General features: G+C 39.3%; 1 protein-coding gene across 1 annotated transcript in view; it reads right to left on the bottom strand.

Moving 5' to 3' along the window:
* Positions 1–21,168, bottom strand: part of PRKCE (protein kinase C, epsilon) — a 296,007-nt gene that overhangs the window by 180,023 nt on the left and 94,816 nt on the right. The window contains exon 2 of the mRNA XM_010296719.1: positions 12,138–12,201. Within this exon, the coding sequence (XP_010295021.1) occupies positions 12,138–12,201 (64 nt within the window). The remainder of the gene's footprint in view (positions 1–12,137; positions 12,202–21,168) is intronic.

Genomic DNA, 21,168 nt, shown 5'->3' with positions numbered 1-21,168 from the left:
ACAGGATGGCTTCACTTCTTTGTCATACAATAGTTAAAATATTGCATCATATTTTTTAATAAAGACCGGACTAGATTTTCAAGAACCCTGACCAAAGTCTGAAAGCTATTATACATTCACAGAGTTTCATTTTTCTGAAGTCTAAATGGGAAAAAAAGTTCTTTCTTCCTTTCTAGTACTTTCTTGCCTTACGATATTGCTGTGCAAATGTAAACAATTACTTTGGTCTGAAAAGAGAGAAGTACAGCTGCTTCCAGTATTTTAGGCAGGGGTGAACTGATACCCTGGGACACTTACCTATTATGGGAAATTCATGAATCGCAATGGAAGACGTTTCCTTTAAATCACACCATTCACAGCAGAGCAGCAGCCTTCCAAGATGATGGGATGAAGTTAAAAAATGCTGTATTAAAGATTTTTTGAAAACATAGAGTCTAATAAAGAAGAAAAGCACATGCTTAGGAATTAACTGTAAAGATCCAGTTTCCTGGTACTGATCTGGGAATTATAAACAGAGAAGTAAGTAGAAAGGGCATATTTCTAAGTGTTCCTTTACAACACTGTAATATAAATGTGATTTTCTATCTGTTCTGTCTGGGAGGAAGAAGCCCCGCTGATTCAAACTGGAGTTATTAAAACTCCTAGATTTATTCAGGTTGAGTATTTTGCCCTAGATTCTGCTATTGCTTCACTACTTATTAATGGTTAAGTTTAGTGTGTGTCACAGAAACATAATCTCCGAGAAATATACCCCAGCCTTGGTATAAGAGAAATCAAGGATCTATACTGCATGCAACAGCTGAAAGTCCAACATATCAGGCAGTTTGTTTGTTAAAGCTGCTAGTGCAGATTCAAAACTGTATTTTACATTCTTCCTGATATCACCTATAATTCACATTTTTTGAAGAAAACATTAAAGAAATATGGCAGAAATAATGAAAGCAAACTAAAAGCCATAGCATGAAAAAAAGACAAAGGATTAGGCAGTGTTCAAATCAGAGTATCTATCTCAGCTTGCAATACTTCCCTTATTATAGACCTTCCGAAACTCCAGAGAAATGATGAAAGGGCTTGATCTTCCTTTTCAGACTTGCCTCTTGCTTTCTTTGAAGGTTTCCTTTAAAACCTCTAACTTGAAAGTAATACACACATGCTCTACTCAGTCATTTTTATGCCCAGAGACTGCCTTTTATAGACGCAAAACACTTTTCGCCCCCACGGGTACAAAGCATCCATGAAAAGGCTCTAGTGGAGCAAAGGAAAGAGTAAATTCTGAAGGACAGATAAAGGTACCTATGGAAAATGAACTGCTCTACCTCATTATTTTAGAGGTAACTCCTACTACACACAATAACAGTTTACCAGAGTATTTCTATTCTTTCAGCCAAATTGTTTCTGCATGAAGGTGAGGCAGGGGTGAGAGGGCTGGTGGAAGGAGAAACAACATTAGCAAGTCTCACAAACCATCCTGTATTCTCAGAGTACCACAAGAATTATTTCAGCACAAAAGACTGAAATGATTTAAGATCCTGTGGCAAACAGGCACAGGTAATGCGACTGTCTTTTTAGAACATCTGCTTATTATTTTTAAAAAGTCTAAGAGATTGAAATCCAGGCTTTTACCTAAGAAACAACAATGGTTCTTTCCAGTTAAATGATTCTTTTAAACAGCTTTTAAAACATGATAAATTATTTACCTCTACTTAATATTTTACAACACTTTTATACTTATTTCCAATGGACTTGTGGAATAAATATGCAACTGTATGTAGATTTTGAGCCTCTACTAAGAACGAACCTTCCTAAATTGAATTCTGTTTCCAGCTGTACTGAAATATTTATTTTAACCTTTCAAAACTATACTCAAAAAACACATAGCTTTTGAGACTCCAGCTGTTCGCACTACTGTAGAACTCAGAAATACATTTTTAGGCTATGTTGAGGGCAATAAATATTTGGTTAATGATGTTCAGAAAAGACATTAACACTCCCAAAGTTTTCACTACCTCACCAGTACATGGAACAGCCAGGAACATGGCTGGACCTGTCTTTAATTACCTCATCTATTCATCCCCTAATCAATTAATCAAAATAGACTATACCAAGACTTTTTTCCTTAATGACCATAATAATAAACAGACTTGACTACTGTTGGGCAACATAAGGGTGAAAAGGGAACAGATCAATTGAGAGCACACTACTGCAACAACAGAAGTGTAGAGCAAAACACTAACAAATCATAACAGAGTATAGGTTATGTATTTTATGAAGCACAACAAAATAAATATATATAAACTATAATATTATGTGTATTTTTCACATCATATCACGCTATACAATGAGCACTGGATTCATCTATGTTGTGTCTTATATTATGAAATAGCTAGCCATATACTGATTTCCAAAAATGTATTTCTACTTCAAAACTTACTACTAGTTCGTGTTTCACTCATGTATGAAAACACCCCTAGAATTTTTAATTTGATAGTTTTCTCCAGTTTTCTCAAAAAAATACACTAGACATACAGAGTGGTAAAATTAAATATGCCTATTTCAAAACTCTGTTAAGGAAAAAAACAACAGATGGAAATCAGAGCTTTTATTACATAAATGGAGAAGAAAGGAACAGCAGTTTGGAACATGGTATGTATATGAGTTTCATTACTTTTCTATTTCAGTCTAATGCAATTTCCCTTAAACAAGTACAAACTCTTACAGTACAATACAAAGGCGCCTTTAAACCAAATCTTCTACCAGCATCTTGCTCCCTGCAAAGCACTTGTTTTGGCAAACAGCTACAAGCCTGCCAAGAAAAGGTCATTGATCTTTGCCTGAAAAGCTTGAGCCAGCTTTATACAGTAAGGGCTTATTACAAACACACAATGCTTACCAGATGTTCCATCAGCTAACTGGATAAAATCCAAGGGATGGCTATAAATCCACGGAGAGATGTTCGTTACGAAGGCATTTGCCACACAAAATGACATAGCACCCTTTGGAGAACCTCTTCACTGAGCAGTGCACTTCAAAAGGATCATGTACCAAAAGACTGAATTATCACCAAGTACTGCTTTGCATTTGCTCTGATACCTTTAAAAAGAGTTTTCAGTTGAAACAGTTCATTTTCCCAACCAAATGCCCATGCCATTACTGAAGTCAGTGTTAACTTGCAAGAGCAAAGAACTCTTTGTGGACTGTTGGACTATTATTTCACAGCTCCTCTCAGGCCTTGCCATTATTGGCATTCAAGTAACAATACACACACATCTGCTTTCAGATGCCATGCTACCAACACGTGAAATTTTGTCTCAGGGGAAACACAGCACCTACGGGACCAACAAGTAAATACACACCACAGTCAGATGAGTTAGCTATCTACTGACATTAACTTACTCTAACAGATTTGAGAAAACAAGAGATTTATTTAAAGTTGTTCATTTGAGATATGAAAAAGTTGTCTGGCTGAGCATCATAACCTTCAAGTTTCCGTATTAGTATAAATGCAATGTTTGGGTATTTTGGGGTGTTCTGTTAGGTTGTGTTTTTTTTTTTTTTAAATAAACAAATTAGAAACTCAAGATCTGGATAGGCAAAGATTTCTTCCAGTTATAAATATCATCATAACATAGATTAATAGTTCTGAGAAAGAAAGAAACCTAGAAAAAAAAATTTCATTTTTATAATAAGCATCCACAATGCAGCACAGAGGTACTTTAAAATTAAAGCAAATCAGACACAAGAGAAAAGACATATTATTAAGACATGTCAGCAATAGTTTTGCATTACCTCTCCTAAGAGGAGAAAATGAAGACACAGCAGAAGGAGAAAACTTTGCAAATCAGTTTAAGCTTCTTTTATTTCTTTGATTTTTACCCTTTTTCCTCACTTGTGGTTTGAATGAGTGCTGATCTTTTGGGACTGAAGAAATGAAAAGCTGAAATCCCCCAAATTTACCTACATAAAACGAAAGCTTCAAAGAAAGTAGGTTCTCAATTGATACACTGCGTAATGAGTTTTGAAAAGAAAGATTCTGGTTACATTTGAAGTTGGCTCACACACTTCTGCTTGCTGCTGTTCTGTTAAAGCAGTGAAGCCTATAGAAGGAAAACCAAAAACCTAGTGTTGTATCCTGCCTTTACCCAAGCTATGAACAAACCCATGAAATCAGGCCTTCAGAAGAAGCAGAGTCCTCCTTACTGAGACTGAACAGAGCAGAGCAACAAACACATGCCTGGTTTCTCTGATTGGCTATTTTGATTTACACTGCGAAGGGAGGAAAGGTATACCATGTGGACACTTCAAACCCTATTTCCCTGAACACACAATATTCCTGAGAACTTTCGAGGGAGCTGCATTTGTGAAAGAGCTCTAACTCATAAACCTAGCTGAGTCAAGTGACTGAACACAGAAACCATGCATTTAGCACTGCCAGTTAGCAATGTCCTGTTCCGATAGTTTCAGATTAACTCAGAAAAATCCCCAGCCTTGAGTCTAAAAACATGAAGTTCATGTGTCTTGCTCAGTCTTGGTAAACAGCTTCCCAGGCATCAAGCAGCATCTTTACTTCACAGATACTTTAGATTTTATCCCTGGAAGACTGACTGCCCCAATGCCACAACAGGTCCATTTGTGCAGATCCTTTCCACTCCACTTACAGCTCTGGAAAAGCTGCAGAGGCTTCTTAGCCCCCGCCTTGAGGGCGGCACACTGACTCCACCTCTGCCACTCCCCATACTCTATATAGCTCTTCCTAAGCCATTTCCAACACAACAGCTTCTTCTCAGACATTAAAATAGAGGGAGATAAGGATGTATATGCGTTGAATGCTCAATCACATTTTGGGTTGCAAAATATGGGATAAGAAGGTCTCTGGAGTGAAGTTAAGGGACTCTGTGATTCTTCTTTTCTATGTGTTTACCATAACTGCATGGGTTATTATACAATAGGTTCTCCATCCATTCTTGTTTAAAAAAAACAAACAAAACAAACCTGGAAAAGATGTAACCTTTGTAAACAAGTGGTTAAATCAGCACAGACAAAAATAATACAGTAAAGAAGGTTGACTCCCATATTAAAATCTTAAAATGCAATTATTCACAATGAAAAGCTGGTGATCAACTTGAAACTTTTAGAGAGAAAGACAGTGTTATACCTCCTGGCAGTACCATAAAGGCGGGCTAGAGATACATCTCTTCCATCAGGATGTATTAGTGGGAATAAGGAACAATTTGTACCTTCTAAAAAACTGAGAAATATTTCTAGAAAAGAGGTGAGCTGCTCCCCACCTAGTTGAATAATATTCAGCTGAGGTCTGTCTACCTAGCCATATACTAGAAATTCTTAACACACACAAGCATTCTTTCACAGCCTGTTCAACAGCCCGAGATCAGCAGCTGACGGCTACCAGAAACTGCTTCATGGTCTGCCTTGATGAACCTTTCAACAGCACCACAAGTGTTCCAAAATGGCAACAGAGATAGTAAAAAAGCCAACCCCAACCTGTCAAAGTTGTATTTGCAATGGAAAACATTAGTGAAATAAAATACCACTCTTCACTAACACAAATTACTGAAACAATCAAGCAAAAAGACCAGCTCCTGGATGCATGTCATTTAGACTTTGAGATTTCTGAGTGAACACCTTCTGCTGTTCTTGGTTCAGACAGTGCCTAGCAAAACCATACCTCATCTTCTGGGCCTGTATAGCCTAAGAAGCATAATTAATGATGGTGATGATGACGACAACTACAAAAGATTCTAAGGAACAAAAAGCTCTGACAAATAGACACAGTAGCAATTGTAGAGACAGTTTTCAACCTGGGAGGTATTTTCTACTAACAGATCTTTGCAAAAGGATGCTATGACATGGAACAGAAATACAATTTTTCTTGCTGTATTGATTCTACTGAAGTGGGATGCCTGGAACAAATCCTGTGGATATTCTGATTAACAAGCTGTATCTACGTTATAGATTTATCAAGTATGAGGCACAAAAATGGCCTTAAGAAGCATACCCTGCTTGTATAGTGATACTATTTTCTTTTTTCCTGCAGAACTTCTGCTATAAGATATGCCCATCAGTAATAACTGTATGTGCAAAACTGAGAGCCTTCAAGTAAATGAGCTAGGAAGAACAGGGAAACCTCTTCAAATTCATATATTTTGACTCAAATGCTAAATACGTAACCTGATGTAGTCAGAAGTCAAAACATTTCGTTGGATATTTCAATGCAAAAGGACAAATAATCAACAAAATATTTTGCATTGACAAAATACTGTAAAGACTTCAGCTAACAGGCTTTATTGTTAAATATCACCTTAACTTCTTCATCCTGTGAAACTTAAGTATCTTAGGAGCAGATGAATTTGAAAATCAATGTAATAGAAGATGTAATCTTTTGTAACTAACTTGTAGACATAAACAAGAATTTCCAACATGCTGCTTCCTGCAGAGCCTACCACCTCCAGTATGAGCTGTGGTGTTTCACTGCAATTCAACTGCCCGCTCTAAAATGAGGAATCTGTAATTGTACAGAAGGACAATTGCCTAATGCAAACTGGGACATTTAACCATGATAAATAATCATTAGGATTATACATAGTACATGGAAAAGTGTTTTCAATAGTTCTTCAATTTTCATGACGTTACATATAATAAATACAGTTAAGAAAAAAATCTAACCTGTCAAGGTCATTCTGAAGTCATTCTACAGTTGATTCAATACTGACATCTTGCAAATGGTAACTTAAAAATTAAGTTGGTAGAGAGGTGCCATAAGAAACTGTATACATTTGTGTCACACATAAGCCAGTAATTCCAAAGGAAGAAGAAATGTACAATGACAAATGCAGCAGGGAGGTCACAAGCTTTTAAGTATAGCAGCATCTGTCTTTCAGTCTCCATAAAACTGACTTTGTTGAAAATATTTTTAATGATTCCTCAGGCAGTTTACCTCTCTTATCCCCTCGATGGCCATCTGTTATTCCAGTTTATATATTGAATCATTGTGTCATCATATTAGTTATATTTTAAACTTTCAGTGATCGGCTACTCCAGACTCTGAAATCATTCAAAAAACTTCACTCACAAAACTCCATAAGCACTAAAATAGATGAAAAAACACTGCCAAAGCATGTCAATAAAACAGTCAATGAATGCACTTCAGCCTAGAAATAATGCATATGCTGCAGCAACACTGAATTAACATAGAAAATCAATATGACCTCGGACAACAAGCAGCACTAAAGAAATTAATAAGACAGCATGTCTTAGAGAGTCCCTGTTCATTGAAAGACTTAACAGACACACCCTTCTCCGTAGCCCTGGCAGAAGTAGAAGATACAAGACTAAAAACCCCATGCAATCATTAGATCCAGCTTGCAAAGTAGCAGAGAATAAATACGATAGATCTTTCCCAAGCTAATTACTTCGTACAATCACTGGCCTACTATAAACTTTGTTTTTCTTATAACTTCATATATAACTGGAGTCACCAGATGTTTAGTTAATAGCAGAATTGACTGATTACATGCTTTGCAAGTCTGACAATATTCTGGCAGAGTAACAACAGCAACCACCACCCATATTTTGATCTGGTCTCCCAAGAGCAAGTTATCAGAAAACCTTATTCTTACAGATCCTTTGTGTTTGCATATGGCACAGTACCTAGCTCAATAACATTAGCAAAAAATTCCAACTAATACTAGCAGATGCTGTGTCAGGTCCACAGAAGCTCCATTTCTTCGTTTGACCAAAGGGATTTGTTTCTAAATCATCCCTTGAAGTTCTGAGTGGGCAGTTATTATTTGTCAACACTTAAAAAATCCAATAAAAGTATTACAATTATAAACAAATATTTTTATAAATAGAACTTTGCTGATTAACTGTTGCAGTTATTTTAGCCTGTGAATGGATACCTTAGTGCATATCTATATTTGGGAAGTTTCCACTGATATAGCTTTTTCCATTCATGGGAAACACAAACACATATTTACTCTGAATGCACAGAGACATTTTAAATAAAGCAAATCTACAGAAGATATACTTTATTATAGAATTACCCTGCAGATAGATTTTTGGCAGAGAGTGTAAAAACTGGAATCACAGGTGTTATGGAAATACTGGTCGCATAGTTTAAAATGGAGAATTTTAAAAATTTCTTTTCAGAACTTTCTTCTCTCCCTCTTCCTATGTCCACATCAGAAAAGCATGCTAAAGTATCTTGCAGAACTGGATTTGAAAGCACAGTATGGGAATGTTCAAATTTATCAGAAAAATTTAAATACGAACTTTTGAGGACGTCACCTTCTGCATGCTAAACAGTTCACTTAGCATTTTCTTTTCCGTACATGGGCCAGACAGTTCCTACTACAGAATTTACAAAAGATTCCTAAAACAAATAGTTATTCACGCTCCCTCTCAGTGCAGAACAAACATTCAGAAGCTATAAGCAGGCTCCAAAACAGGATTAGTGTAAAAAAGTAACAATAAAAACGTTCCTGTTGGGTTTGTTGTTCTTGTAAGGGCTTTTTATGTAGTTGGCTTTCCACTTCTCAGACTTCAGCATTTGTGTTTTTCAGCCTTTTTCTGCTTCAAAGAGTAGAACTGAATGGGGGCAAGTTCTAAAAAAATTGTATTTTCATAACAAATCCAAACACCTTGAGATTTGAACAATCCACGGTGAGAGTTGGCAGTGCCATAAGACGTACCAGTGGAGAGTAGTCCTTGGGCTTTCCAGGCTGGCTCTGAAGAAATGCACTGTTGCTGCTGGAGAAGTAGAGCTTCTCCTTCAGGTGGCTTCTGCAGGAAATTTCACAATATAGGAAGTGGCAGAGAAGCCGGCATAGCCCTGTAACCTTGCATACATACGTAGCTTGTCTTTAGAATGAGGAAGAAAATTACAAGTAGCAAAGCCAGCAACTCAACCCTTCCTTCTACAGTTCTACATAAAAATACCCGGCAGATGGTGATACCGATATGTAAGGGTGGCTCTCAACAAGTCCGTCTCCATGTGACAAGGAGAGGCAGAAGGACTCCTTACCTCTCTTTGTAATCTGACATATTTCCATCTGTTCTGAACACCTAAGCCACACAAGCAATGAAAGCCCATGAATGATTCAGTTTGGGGGGGAGAGGAAGGAGGAAGAGAAATTATGTACTTTTGCTGAGGAAGTCAGCCATAGCAACGAACAACGAACCATTTCATTGTTTTGCCATGCAAGTGCAAATAAGTGCTGAGGGATAAGCAATCTGGCAGCTGGGACTAAGGAACAATTGAATTTTTAGAAGTCGGTATATGGTAACAGCGTATTACATCAATATTACGTAAAAGCTTACTAAAACTACTGCGAATATAATACTAGTGAGAAGGTTTCTTCTTCTTTATCTACCATTTAGGGTTTTATATGTAAATTTCAATTTATATAGCAATTTATTCACATAAGGGCTCACTTGCAAAATTAGGACTTTTGCCTCTTGGAGACAATTTAACAGAGGACAAAGCTCTCTGCAATATTAATGGATTCAACTAATCTTAGGGCAATTATCCAAATTTTGTTTTGGTATCTCTACCTTAAAAATCTTTTAGAAGTGCCAAATAACTGAAGTTACCTTCTTGCCTGCTGCTAATTAGAAACCTGCATATATGCCACAGAAGAAGCAAGTCCAATTTTCAATACACAGAATTACAAGATAATACTGGTTGGCAAGTATATATTACATCTTAATGGCTGAAATTTTTTTGTTGTCTTTTTTTTTATATATATTGCTAACTGAGAAACGTACCATATCATTGCTTCCTCTGGTTAAAATAGTTGCTACAGGTATTTTTATTTTCACAAGTTGCCAATTTTCCCCTCCAAATTCTGAGATGAAATAGTGACACTCATTTGCACAGCATTAAGAGACTGCTATGCACTCAGCCGCTATTTACAATTAAAACGGGAGTTCTAAAGCAAGATCCTGGTTAACAAATTAGGTCAGAAGTAGCAATCACCTCAACCAAGCTTGGCCACTCAAAAGTCATGTTATTTAGTCTAACCTTAATCTTACGTTCCTGTATTCATTGACTATGAAAGATCAACTAAAGTGAGCTGCCCCACTGAAACGCATAAAATACGTATCAGATATATAAATAAGTAAATAGAATACATGTATATATACATAGGTCAAATTAAATAGGCATTTTTGAAACATGTAGAATAAGTTTCTTTCCATGTGGGTTAAAGGTTTGTTGACTACAGAACAAAGCATACAGCTATTATGTTAAACTAGGTGCTTCACGAAGACAGCTGAAGTGAGAGGAGACACATCCGAAGTTAGCCAGGCCTCAGCCCTAATGAAGCAGTCTAAAGACAGGATTTCATAACATCACTAACAATACACCGTAAAAACAGTTTACTAACTGTTGTACAAACCCGGTCCAATTTCCATTGTGAGGAAAACCGTAACTTTCGTAGAGAATTTTGCAATACTTTGAAACAACACTTTTCAACAGTTATTTAATTGTATGGGGAAACTCTAAAACTGAGTTCTATTGCATTTTGTAAGCACATCAGTTTCTGCAGGGTTCTACCAAATTCACCCTAACTAAAGCCTCCTGGACTTCCCAAGGGCTTCCCATAAGACAGCATTTCATAAGCTGTTTTCCCTCAGTGGCCTGTTACCATTCGAGTGCTCCCCTTCAACATTAGTGTAGCGACACAAATTCCAGTTCTGCAAATTTCCTCCCAAGCACCTTTCAAGTGTCACAGGGCAACACACCACGTAATACAGGAGACATTAACATAGCCGTTCTTTATTTTCCTGTATAAAAGGCTACAGAGTTTTGAAGAACTTTTAAAGAACATACCACCATTCTTTCTGCCCTTTGACAGTCTGACACACCTGAATTCATCTTGTGATGGAATAGTAACACTATCCCTGCTGGGTATCAATTAACTACCACTGGAAGGTTAGAAGAACATCTGTCTGCCCTGTAACAGAACCACATCAATGCCTTTAACTGCATTTTAGTTCCATCACTGGCATACCAATAGGAAGACATGTGGAAAATATTATCAAACTGATATTTTCTTCAATGTGCAGGAAGAAAAAAAAAGGCAGAACATATCTTATGTGGGTACAAAATATGGCTATAAGATTAAGTTTAAATAACAGTTTGCTTTGTTTTTGAAATTCAGTGTTTACAGCAATACATGTTTTTGCAAGCTACTGTTGGTATTTGGTCAGAGCACAGCAATTCATTATGAAGAACAGAAATATAAACGTGTTATTCTGCTGTTTCACAACTATGCCAGGCAAAATTTCATTTCACTTCATTACATTTTCTGTTTCAGCTCGTCAGGGTGTATGTGAATCTTCTTTATGTACTGTGAACCAACGATAACCTCACTTACCTGAACTCTACAAACTACTGGGAAAAGCTGACCAGTGGACATCCTTTAAAATAATCAAAGCCAAACTAGCCATCCAGGCCATTCCAGCAGGTCAGGCTGTCATCGAGAGCCTGACGAAGATACACAGATTTGCTTTTTCATAAATTCTCTCATTCCCATCATATACCATCTGACTGTGTTCCCACTTCACAGCAGAAGACTAACTTAAAAATTTAATAAATATTTCTCTTCCATATTTCTTTGTTGTTTTTTTCCCCAACATGTAATGACAAGAGGTGTTGTCATTTTTATGACATAGCAGTTACAACATTTTGGTCATTACTTTACTTGAAAAAGAAAACATTTCGTGAAAAAATACCAACTATTAGAATAATTTAAGAAGCAAATAAACTCTTCACCCAGCCACCTTTAACATCTTATAATTTCTACCTACATAATAGTTAGCATTTTTCCAAAAATAAAAATTAGAATTTTCTTCTGGAAATTAATACTATTAAACTATTTTCATTTCATTACTGTCCTTTTAGCTAGTATTGTTACCATTGGTGATTAGCAGGGTAAGATGAACTGCAACTGCTCGTTAACTCACAGGCAGATACATCAAAACGCATTCGCTTTAACTTAATCTCATGTAGATTTAAGATGATATTGGCACAGCACTTCCTCTAAATACTTCCACTGCAGAGGCCCTTGCAAGATTCCATTCATGAAAGAAAAAAATAAAACACTGAAAGTCCCTACCTTCACCTGATGATCCTGAAAGGTCTATGATGACATACACTCTCCCTTCTGGTTCCAAGTCAATCTGCAATCAAGAAGAGAATTAGAAGAAAACTTAGAATGGCTCCCAAAGCAAGTGACTGCACATGCAGGAAACAAAAAGTTTCCAGAAGTTGTGAAGGCAAGGTGTAGGCAGGACACAAGGGCAGGTCCACACTTCACTACCAACAAACCCTCCTTTTGCAAAGGGGTGTCGAGGACCCAGCACCTTCACTGAAGTAAGAGTAGTGTGTACCTTTAGCACTTGGAAATCTTGAACACAGTGAATTTTACAAATCAAGTATTTAAAGCAGTGTTCTGCCATACATTTGCACCACTATTTCCAAGGAGGCAAGGAAAAAATTTATTAAGTGATAGCACTGAATAACTTCTTTACTGCAATTTATACTGAGCCCAGCTATGCAAGTGTGAAAAACAACACTGTGACCTATTCAGATCCCAGCGAGACAGATGAGCTCTGGTCACAGAATGGCATAAATGAACACACACAACTTGTACGGCTGCTTAACACGTGTTTATAATACTCCCTTTGTATCTCCACTGGGAGAAAAAAAATACATGCTTTATCCTCTTTTTCTGAAATACAAAATTTGTTCATTTCTGCACCATTCTGGTAGATTTTAAGGAGTCTTTGCTCTTGTGGAGATCACTTTCATTCATTATGAAATACAGGTGCTCAGTATCAAGCTGGTGTACTTCAAGATTTCATGGGCTGTAGGAATAAGCTCCTGTACATTTAGGAACCTCAATGAAGAGCTCATTACAAATCCTCCTGTATTTTACCACACATTTCCTCAGCAACTCTAAATACTGCTGGATTTGAGTATCTTAATGGTGCCCCACACACTACAGAGAACTTCTACAGCCACTCATGTCTCAAAAATTAAACTGTAACTAAAACACTACATAATCAATAGCTCTTACTGTCACATAGCAGCTGTCACATGATTTCAGAGACTGAGTGAAGCAACATGCTGTACATTAATGCTATATTTTCAGAAGTAAAGCACACAGATAAAACCACATGCCCACTGCCAGGGTGCCTCAAGGGGCCTCATCTGCCAAGGCCCCTCCTGTGTCCCACCACTCCAGCCAGGAGCAGGCAGTTGGGGAGGCACCGGGGACAGGCCAGGGGCAGGCCCAGGCTGGGATGTGGGCACGCAGGTAGGCCCAGCTCAGTAGGGCCCAGGGATGGACAAGGCAGGGCTGTGGGGGGCTGGATACCGGCTCTACTGTGGCATCACTGGGGCACAGGCTGTCGGCCCTGGGGGCTGACATGGGGTCCTGGGCCATGTGCAGGGTGGGGGGAGCCCCAGGCGATGGGCAGGGACATTGGGGCCTGTTGGTGCCCCCGGGGCCCTGACATCCACATGGGACTTAGTGAGACTAGGCCTGCCACGTACCAAACCAGCATACCTGGGGTGGGCAAGAAAACAGGAAAAGGAGACATGTCCCAAAAAGCCCCTTTTTCCCCTAGGAAACCCCCAATGTGTCCCCAAATGGACACAGGGCGAGAAGGAGCATGCCTCATTGCTGGAGTCCAGGCAAGCCCTGCTGTCCATGGGCAGAAACCCCAGAACTTCCCCAATGCCTCTGCTACACTGAAGCAACAGCACGCGGGGCTCGTGGCGGGGTAGAGGCTACCTCCCCTCTCACCCCACCGCAGCCCTCCTGCCCCACCACACTGCTCCGCTGCAACAGGGGAAGGCGGGCCTTGCTTCACCCATGGCAGCAAGCGATACTGAGCTGCCTCCTCAGTCATGAGCGACATCAGGGTATGGTACTAGGCCAGAATAAGATGGTAGTCAGGAGATCACCAATTCACACTATAGCTTAGGAGACTAAACTTGATGTGGTAAAATACAGTTGGTCTTTGCAAAACAGCAAGTAAATGAGGAAAGGAAGGAGCTGCTAAAACGTCCGGGCTTCACCTATGTTAAGCAGGCAGCTTCATGGGACCACCTTTTTGTCTCCAGGTTTCTCTCATCACCTGAAAGGACCTTTAAAAGACGGGCATCTCCGCTGTTTCCCTCCTCTGGGCCACAGCTGCTGAATGCATCAGGGTGAACACAAGCTCCTCCCTCCGCAAAAATCACTTATGTGCTGTTCAAGAGCGAGCCAGTAGAGGAGTTCACAGGTCTGGCTGATGTCATTGGACCAACATATCAAGAAAATGATCTCAACAGCTGTATTGTAAATAGACGAGGCAGGAAATAGGTGTTAGCAAGGGCAGGGGTTACTCAGAGGAGAGGAAAATGAAAGCGTGGTTGAGTGTTTTTCCATAAATAAAGTGTTGAATATTAAGAAAAGACATTTTCAACAATTCCTGAACTGTCACCATGAGTTTTGTGGGGGAGTTTTTTTGAGGGTTGGTTGGTTTTATTTTTTTCTGCTTTTAAAAGCTACTTATCTTGAAATATAGCTTCCCTCCCACTGCAGTTTAAAAAAAAAAAATTAGAAGATCAGAGGCACAGGTGCATCAATAGATTTTGATGTCTAAGCCAAGTGAGGCTTTTGAAAAACTGCGACAGCACTCAGCAGATGGCTGTATTAAAGACAGGCATGCCTAATGCTCTGTTTGCATCAGCACTATATACTGTTTGGTTAAGTTTTCAGTGAAATACTTCATGCAGTTCAACTCCCAGTGTGCACATACACACACAAAACCCCAACACCGTCCCTGCAGAAGACTCAGGCATCTGGAGGAGTTGGTGACCACCATCACAAAAAGTCTCTATTCTGCTCATTTAAGTACAAACAGCATTGCAAGCAACTCAGGAAAAAGACTGCAGCACTGAACCCAAGTTCCCATTACCCATCAAGTGGACTGTTTTCATACACAACTTATTAGAAATGCTGCTTGCTGATTTTGGTTCAGAATTTTTGCTGATGCTCCAAGCAGAACGAAGTATCTATAAGAGAGAGTCTCTTTTACAGAGTAAGTATTTTTCAGTCTTAAAATGCTCTAGTACAAATGAGAATGAAATGGACATACTCTTATTTTTAGATTTATAAAATACCCACATTTCATTTCAGTGAGTACCTATGCTGACAGTCTCATCAGTCTCATGAATTAGCACTTTTGCCAGAACTTTGCAGCTCAGCTGTCTCAGTTGATCTTACATACAAAAAGAACCTCCCCAGAAAAGAAGAATCTCCTGAACTGACAGGAAACCTTATTTTGATCTCACGCCTTTCATGTATCAAAGCAAGTTTAGAATGAAAAGGATTCTAATTCTGCATAAAACATTTGTAATTTCATGCCTAGAAACACAATGGTATAAATACCTCAAAAAACAGACCACTGGAATAAAAGCTACATGCTTTTTCTTTCAATCTGCACATTACACTTAGAAGAAAGTAGAGACTATGCAATGTCATTTTATAAATAAGTAACAAAAGATGCATACAGCACAATCTAAAGTTTCCATGATTTTTTCACCAAATGCCCTCAGACATATGTAACCAGAAACGGAATGACTGGCCAAATTCAGCTGAATATAACAGACATCCTTGAATGCAACAGAAATAGTCTGATCATGGCAGTTCTGATTCTGACCCTTCTCTTTGACTAAAAATACTTCTCTCTGAATGCAGCCAAGCATTTATACATGCAGAGAGACACTATGAGAAGTTATCTAAAAAGACGCGACTGTTTAAAAGGACAACCGGGAACCAGGCAAGATGCAAACTAGGGACAGGACAGAGTGGATACAAGAAGAGCTTTGCTGTAAGCAAGATACATTACAAAATATATGCCTCATACATACACACCACATTCTCCACATGCAACGAAAGCTGTAACAACTATAATTGAGCAAAATATTTGATCACCAAACTGTTTTATCCTGTTACTGGCCCATACTATTACTGCAACTTTTGTTACAATACAGTTTTAGTAGGTGCAAGTAAGATTAATTGTAAAGGTACTTTAAACAACTTCGATATTGCTAAAAAAACCCTTATGTGGCAATGTATTGAGATGAGTACAATGATTGCTGGAAAGCAGCACTGATCTTGAAAAACTACAGGCATGAATAAAGCATATTAGTAGCCTGTTTCAGGGAACAAAAGGCAACGATCCATAAAACCAGACATACTTTCTGAAGAAAAAACCCATGTTGAAACCATGGCCAAGTTTCAGCATATTGAAGGCATTTATATAGTTTCACGGTCATTAATGGATTTTATTTTCAACACCCTTCTGAGACAGTTCCCCATCCGTAAAATGAGATACTCCCAAAGGCACAAGCTAGACTAAATGACTTGCCAGAAAGTCATACAAGAAGTCTATGGTTAAACAAGAACTGAGCTCTGGTCTCTGGAGGCCCTGACTGCCCACTAGACCATTTCTCCAATTCCTTTGTTAAGCTTCTGTGGTGGGTTGACCCTGGCTGGATGCCAGGTGCCCACCAAAGCTGCTCTATCACTCCCCTCCTCAGCTGGACAGGGGAGAGAAAATACAATGAAAGGCTCATGGGTCAAGATAAGGGCAGGGAAATCACTCATCAGTTACCATCACAGGCAAAACAGACTTAACTGGGGGAAGTTAATTTAATTTATTGCCAATTAAATCAAAGTAGGATAATGAGAAATAAAACCAAATCTTAAGAACACCCTACCACACCCACCCCTACTTCCTGGGCTTAACTTCACTCCCAAATTCTCTACCTCCTCCCCACCAGTGGCGCAAGGGGACAAGGAATGGGGGTTTGTGGTCAGTTCATCACACATTGTCTCTGTTGCTCCTTCCTCCTCAGGGGAGGGACCCCTCAACACTTTCCCTGCTGCAGCGTGGGGTCCCTCCCACGGGAGACAGTCCTCTGTGAACTTCTCCAACAGAAGTCCTTCCCACAGGCTGCAGTTCTTCACAGACTGCTCCAGCCTGGGTGCCTCCCACAGGGTGCCGTCCTTCAGGAACAGGTTGCTCCAGCGTGGGCCCCCCACGGGGTCACAAGTCCTCCCTGAAAACCTGCTCCACCATGGGCTCCTCTCCCCACGGGGCCATGGGTCCTGCCAGGAGCCTGCTCCTGCACGGGCTTCCCATGGGGTCACAGCCTCCTTCGGGCATCCACCTGTTCTGGCACAGGGTCCTCCCTGGGCTGCAGGTGGAGATCTGCTCCAGTGTGGAGCTCCATGGGCTGCAGGGGCACCACCAGCCTCACCATGGTCTTCACCATGGGCTGCAGGGGAACCTCCGTGCCTGGAGCACCTCCTGCCCCTCCTTCTGCTCTGACCTGGGTGTCTGCAGGGCTGTTTCTCTCACATACTCTCAGTTCTCTCTCTGGCTGCAGTTGCTGTTGCAGTTTTCCCCCCCTTCTTAAATACCCTCAGCCTTGGCCAGTGGCGGGTCCATCTTGGAGCCGGCTGGCATTGGCTCTGTCGAGCACTGAAGAAGCTTCTAGCAGCTTCTCACAGAAGCCACCCCTGTAGCCCCCATCACCAAAACCTTGCCATGCAAACCCAATACAGCTTCACTTTGTCAAGCTATACGCATCCTGTCTTCCTGCAACATCAAAAGACATCCGAATACCTTTTTTTATTTTAAAACACCTTTAGTGGGTACATATCTAGGAGGCAATTTCCTTTCTTTTCCATTCAGTTAATACTCACCAGTAAAAAAAGCATCAGAGAAAAAATTGCGTAAAATATTTCTCTGCAGCATTTCCAGAGCATCACAATTCTTGGGCAACTCTGGAGTGATGCAAAATTTAATCAAACTATGGCAGAAGATTGTGAAAATAGTTCCAGCTTTTCCTCCTTGCTTCTTGCTATATTTTAACTCCTATCCTTTCTTCTGAAAAATGGAGTCCTAAGCTCATCGTTTTCCTCCTCTCAGGTGCAAGACAATTCCCATGCTCAAAAATATGTAACTCTGACAGAATTCTCTTAGACTAAGATTTTGCTAAGGAAACCGCACACTCACTCTAACCTTATGGGGATGAGGAAGATTAGAATATGCTACTCAACTGTTTAGGTTGCACCAATGCTTCATATTTGATTATGAAGACGATTTTACATTCTTGACCACTGTACAGCTTCAATCATTCCATCAATATTTGGGGGTGCTTTTTTTCATTCTAGCTGACAGCACCAGCACAGAGATTTTGCATGCTCTACAGAGCAAACTGAGACCTGCTGTAAAGAAGTGATAAACCACTTCCTTCAGTGGCTTAGTGTCCTATAACTATAGGTTTTCATTTTATCATAACAAAGTCCATCAGCCACCTATGTTCCAACACAAGAAGGTCACCCAAGGTTAGGTGCACTGCACTCATTTAAACACTAACTTGTCTCTTGAGAGAAATTTAAGGATAATCATTGACATAAATCTCAGATCTGGAATGAACAATCACTAGACGAATGCCTTTTCCATAACCAAACTTCTTAACACCACAAAGGTTGAATAAGTCTTACTGCGATGTTCCTTAGCTTGACATCATGTGAAATACAGCAAAAACCCTTTGACCACAAAGCTGTTCAGGATTTTGGCAACAGCATAAACCTAAATGGACTGTATAAGCAACAAAACCAGAAAGATTTAAATCATAAAACCTGCTTTGTACCTCCTGTTGTGATGTTCTAGGATTATGTGATATTTGGATAGCTTAAAGCATAAACCTCCAAGCACATGATCTGTCACTGCAGATGGTTATTTGAGTCATGTAGGACTTGAGAAGTCAGTACGTATTAACCCTTACTGAGCATAGCATAACAGAAAGTTTCTCTTTGAACACACAACTTCCCAGAAAAAAGAGAAGTGATCATGTTTAAAGAGATGATATCTGCAAAGGCTGGGGGGTTACGTCTGCTTTTTTGAGGGGCATTTGCCTCTCCAATTTTAGTAAAATATTATTTCCATGAAAAGGCATTAAGAATATGACTGGAGACAGAGTCCATGCTGGTCTTTTGTTCTTTAACCACAAGATTTTTCTGCTTCAATTTAAATAGCTACTACAGTACCTAATTTAAATTATTTAATAGAAAATAAAACATTAATAGTGACACTTTTCAATATAGCCAAAATGACTGCAGACCAAGTAATTGAAAAACTTTCAAAAACACCATCATTACTGTCATAGAAGCAAACTCTTGACTAAAAGAGCAGCTAGAGGGAAGATTAAAATTGCAAACTTCCCAGGCATTCACTCCCAAATCCCTGGCAAGCTCACCTAAAATGGATAGCTTTGCAATAGGCTCCGTTAAGTCAGCAAGATAGCTGAGAAAATTTTATTTACTAACATCTGAAAATTAACAGATTTCACATGTTAAGTCATTAATTACATGAGGTAAACTTAACTTTTAAAGAAATTGCCCAGGAAACATGTTGAGAAAGCTTCCCGAGAATATCTGTTTACTGCCATGATTTTTATTCCCCCATAGCCTCTTGCTCTTCTGGCCAAAGCAAGCAGGTCCCTTTCAGAGCCAGTGTACTGCCACAAAGTTCACAAATCTGCCTTTCATTATGAATGTTACATATTTGATTATTATAATTACAGAGAAACGTAACACAGCTTGCCACACTGTAATTGACCACAATGATATACATAAAAGTTAAGAAACTTTGGCCACAGGGGATTCTATCATTTACTTACTCATACTCAAAAGTCAAAGAGACAAACATCTTGCATGACCTACAGAAAAGATCAAACACTTTCCAGTGCCAGACACATGCACATACATAACACAGAACAGAAGCAGCCAGAGAAAAACAAGATTCAGCTCAAATAACCACAGTATGCAGAAACCAATTCTAAAACAAGAATCCTTCCACTACTTAATATAGCATAGATCAACATTCAATTGCAGTGTCCCGAATTAATTGTGATAGAACTTTGATCGTCCACAACCTACTGTACCTAAGACCTCCCAGGCACCAGTGGAGGAAGATTTTTGAATGCACATGTGCATGCTTATGCACAAACACATCTGCACACTCACAAGTCACATACTCATTCTGTGTATTACAAGGAAGAACAACATTTATGGACCACCGTACTGGGACTAGGGTGTTCATGGTTCATTTTCTTGCAGAGGCCAGAAAGTGAACTTGGACAAATGGCTTTATTCACATACAACAAGACAGCAGAGTAGTACAAACGGCCACAAAGGCACCAAACAGCATGACCACAGAAGGGTCACTGCACAAAACCAAGTTTCTGACTCCCTGATCTGAAGGGAGGAAGACATTATCTTCACTTTCTTGAAAGCTGCATGTGGCGAGAGTATGTATGGCACAAAGTATTAACTATTATTAAGGTGCTAAACAATTATATGCATAAACCGGTTAGGGTTTCTAAGTACCTACAATCAGAATTCATGAGAGAGAGAAATAAATCAACGAGAGAGAAATTTCTTCGTGAATGGAAAAAGTAGTCAATAACCTTGAGAGATAAGGCTGCCTAGACTGACTATTCAGGGCATTCTACACTCAAACAGGTCAATGAAGACTCATACGTGTGTGTGCTGTTTTGTTGGTTTAGTTAATGCAGTACAGTTATTCTGGTGATGAAAATGTCTTCTATTAGTATGGCTTATTCGCCTGCCTTCATAAGACTAAGTTACCTAGTACATTTTCACTGTACTATAACTGTAACCACACTGGAAACCGAGGCTGCATTATTTTAGTAATAGTAAAGAAGACTAAGTACAAAGATCCTATACAAGCCCAGAGATAATGTAACATATGGTGCATAAGAGCTGCGTTTGGCTGCACAATGCTCAACGAGACTTTGAGTGAAAGGACAGTAAAACCACCCACAAAGCAAAAGTCTGCATAAAGCCATTCACTTGAAACATCTGCTAAGTGTATTTCAAGAAAGAAAAGAAGCTTCTTGAGAGCACAATCACTTTCCCAAGCAGATGGTTATTTGATTTAAGAATAAGGCAATTGCATCATGTGGCAAGATCTGACCTGTAATTTCATCACAAGGCTTTTCAAAATCTATCCTTTAATGCACACAGTGGCACCCTCCAAATCATAGGGAACTAA

The sequence above is a fragment of the Phaethon lepturus genome, unplaced genomic scaffold (assembly GCF_000687285.1).
Source record: "Phaethon lepturus isolate BGI_N335 unplaced genomic scaffold, ASM68728v1 scaffold5041, whole genome shotgun sequence".
In the NCBI taxonomy this organism is placed as follows: domain Eukaryota; kingdom Metazoa; phylum Chordata; class Aves; order Phaethontiformes; family Phaethontidae; genus Phaethon; species Phaethon lepturus.
Note: the sequence above shows the minus strand (reverse complement) of the source record. Positions and strands in the feature narration are given on the sequence as shown.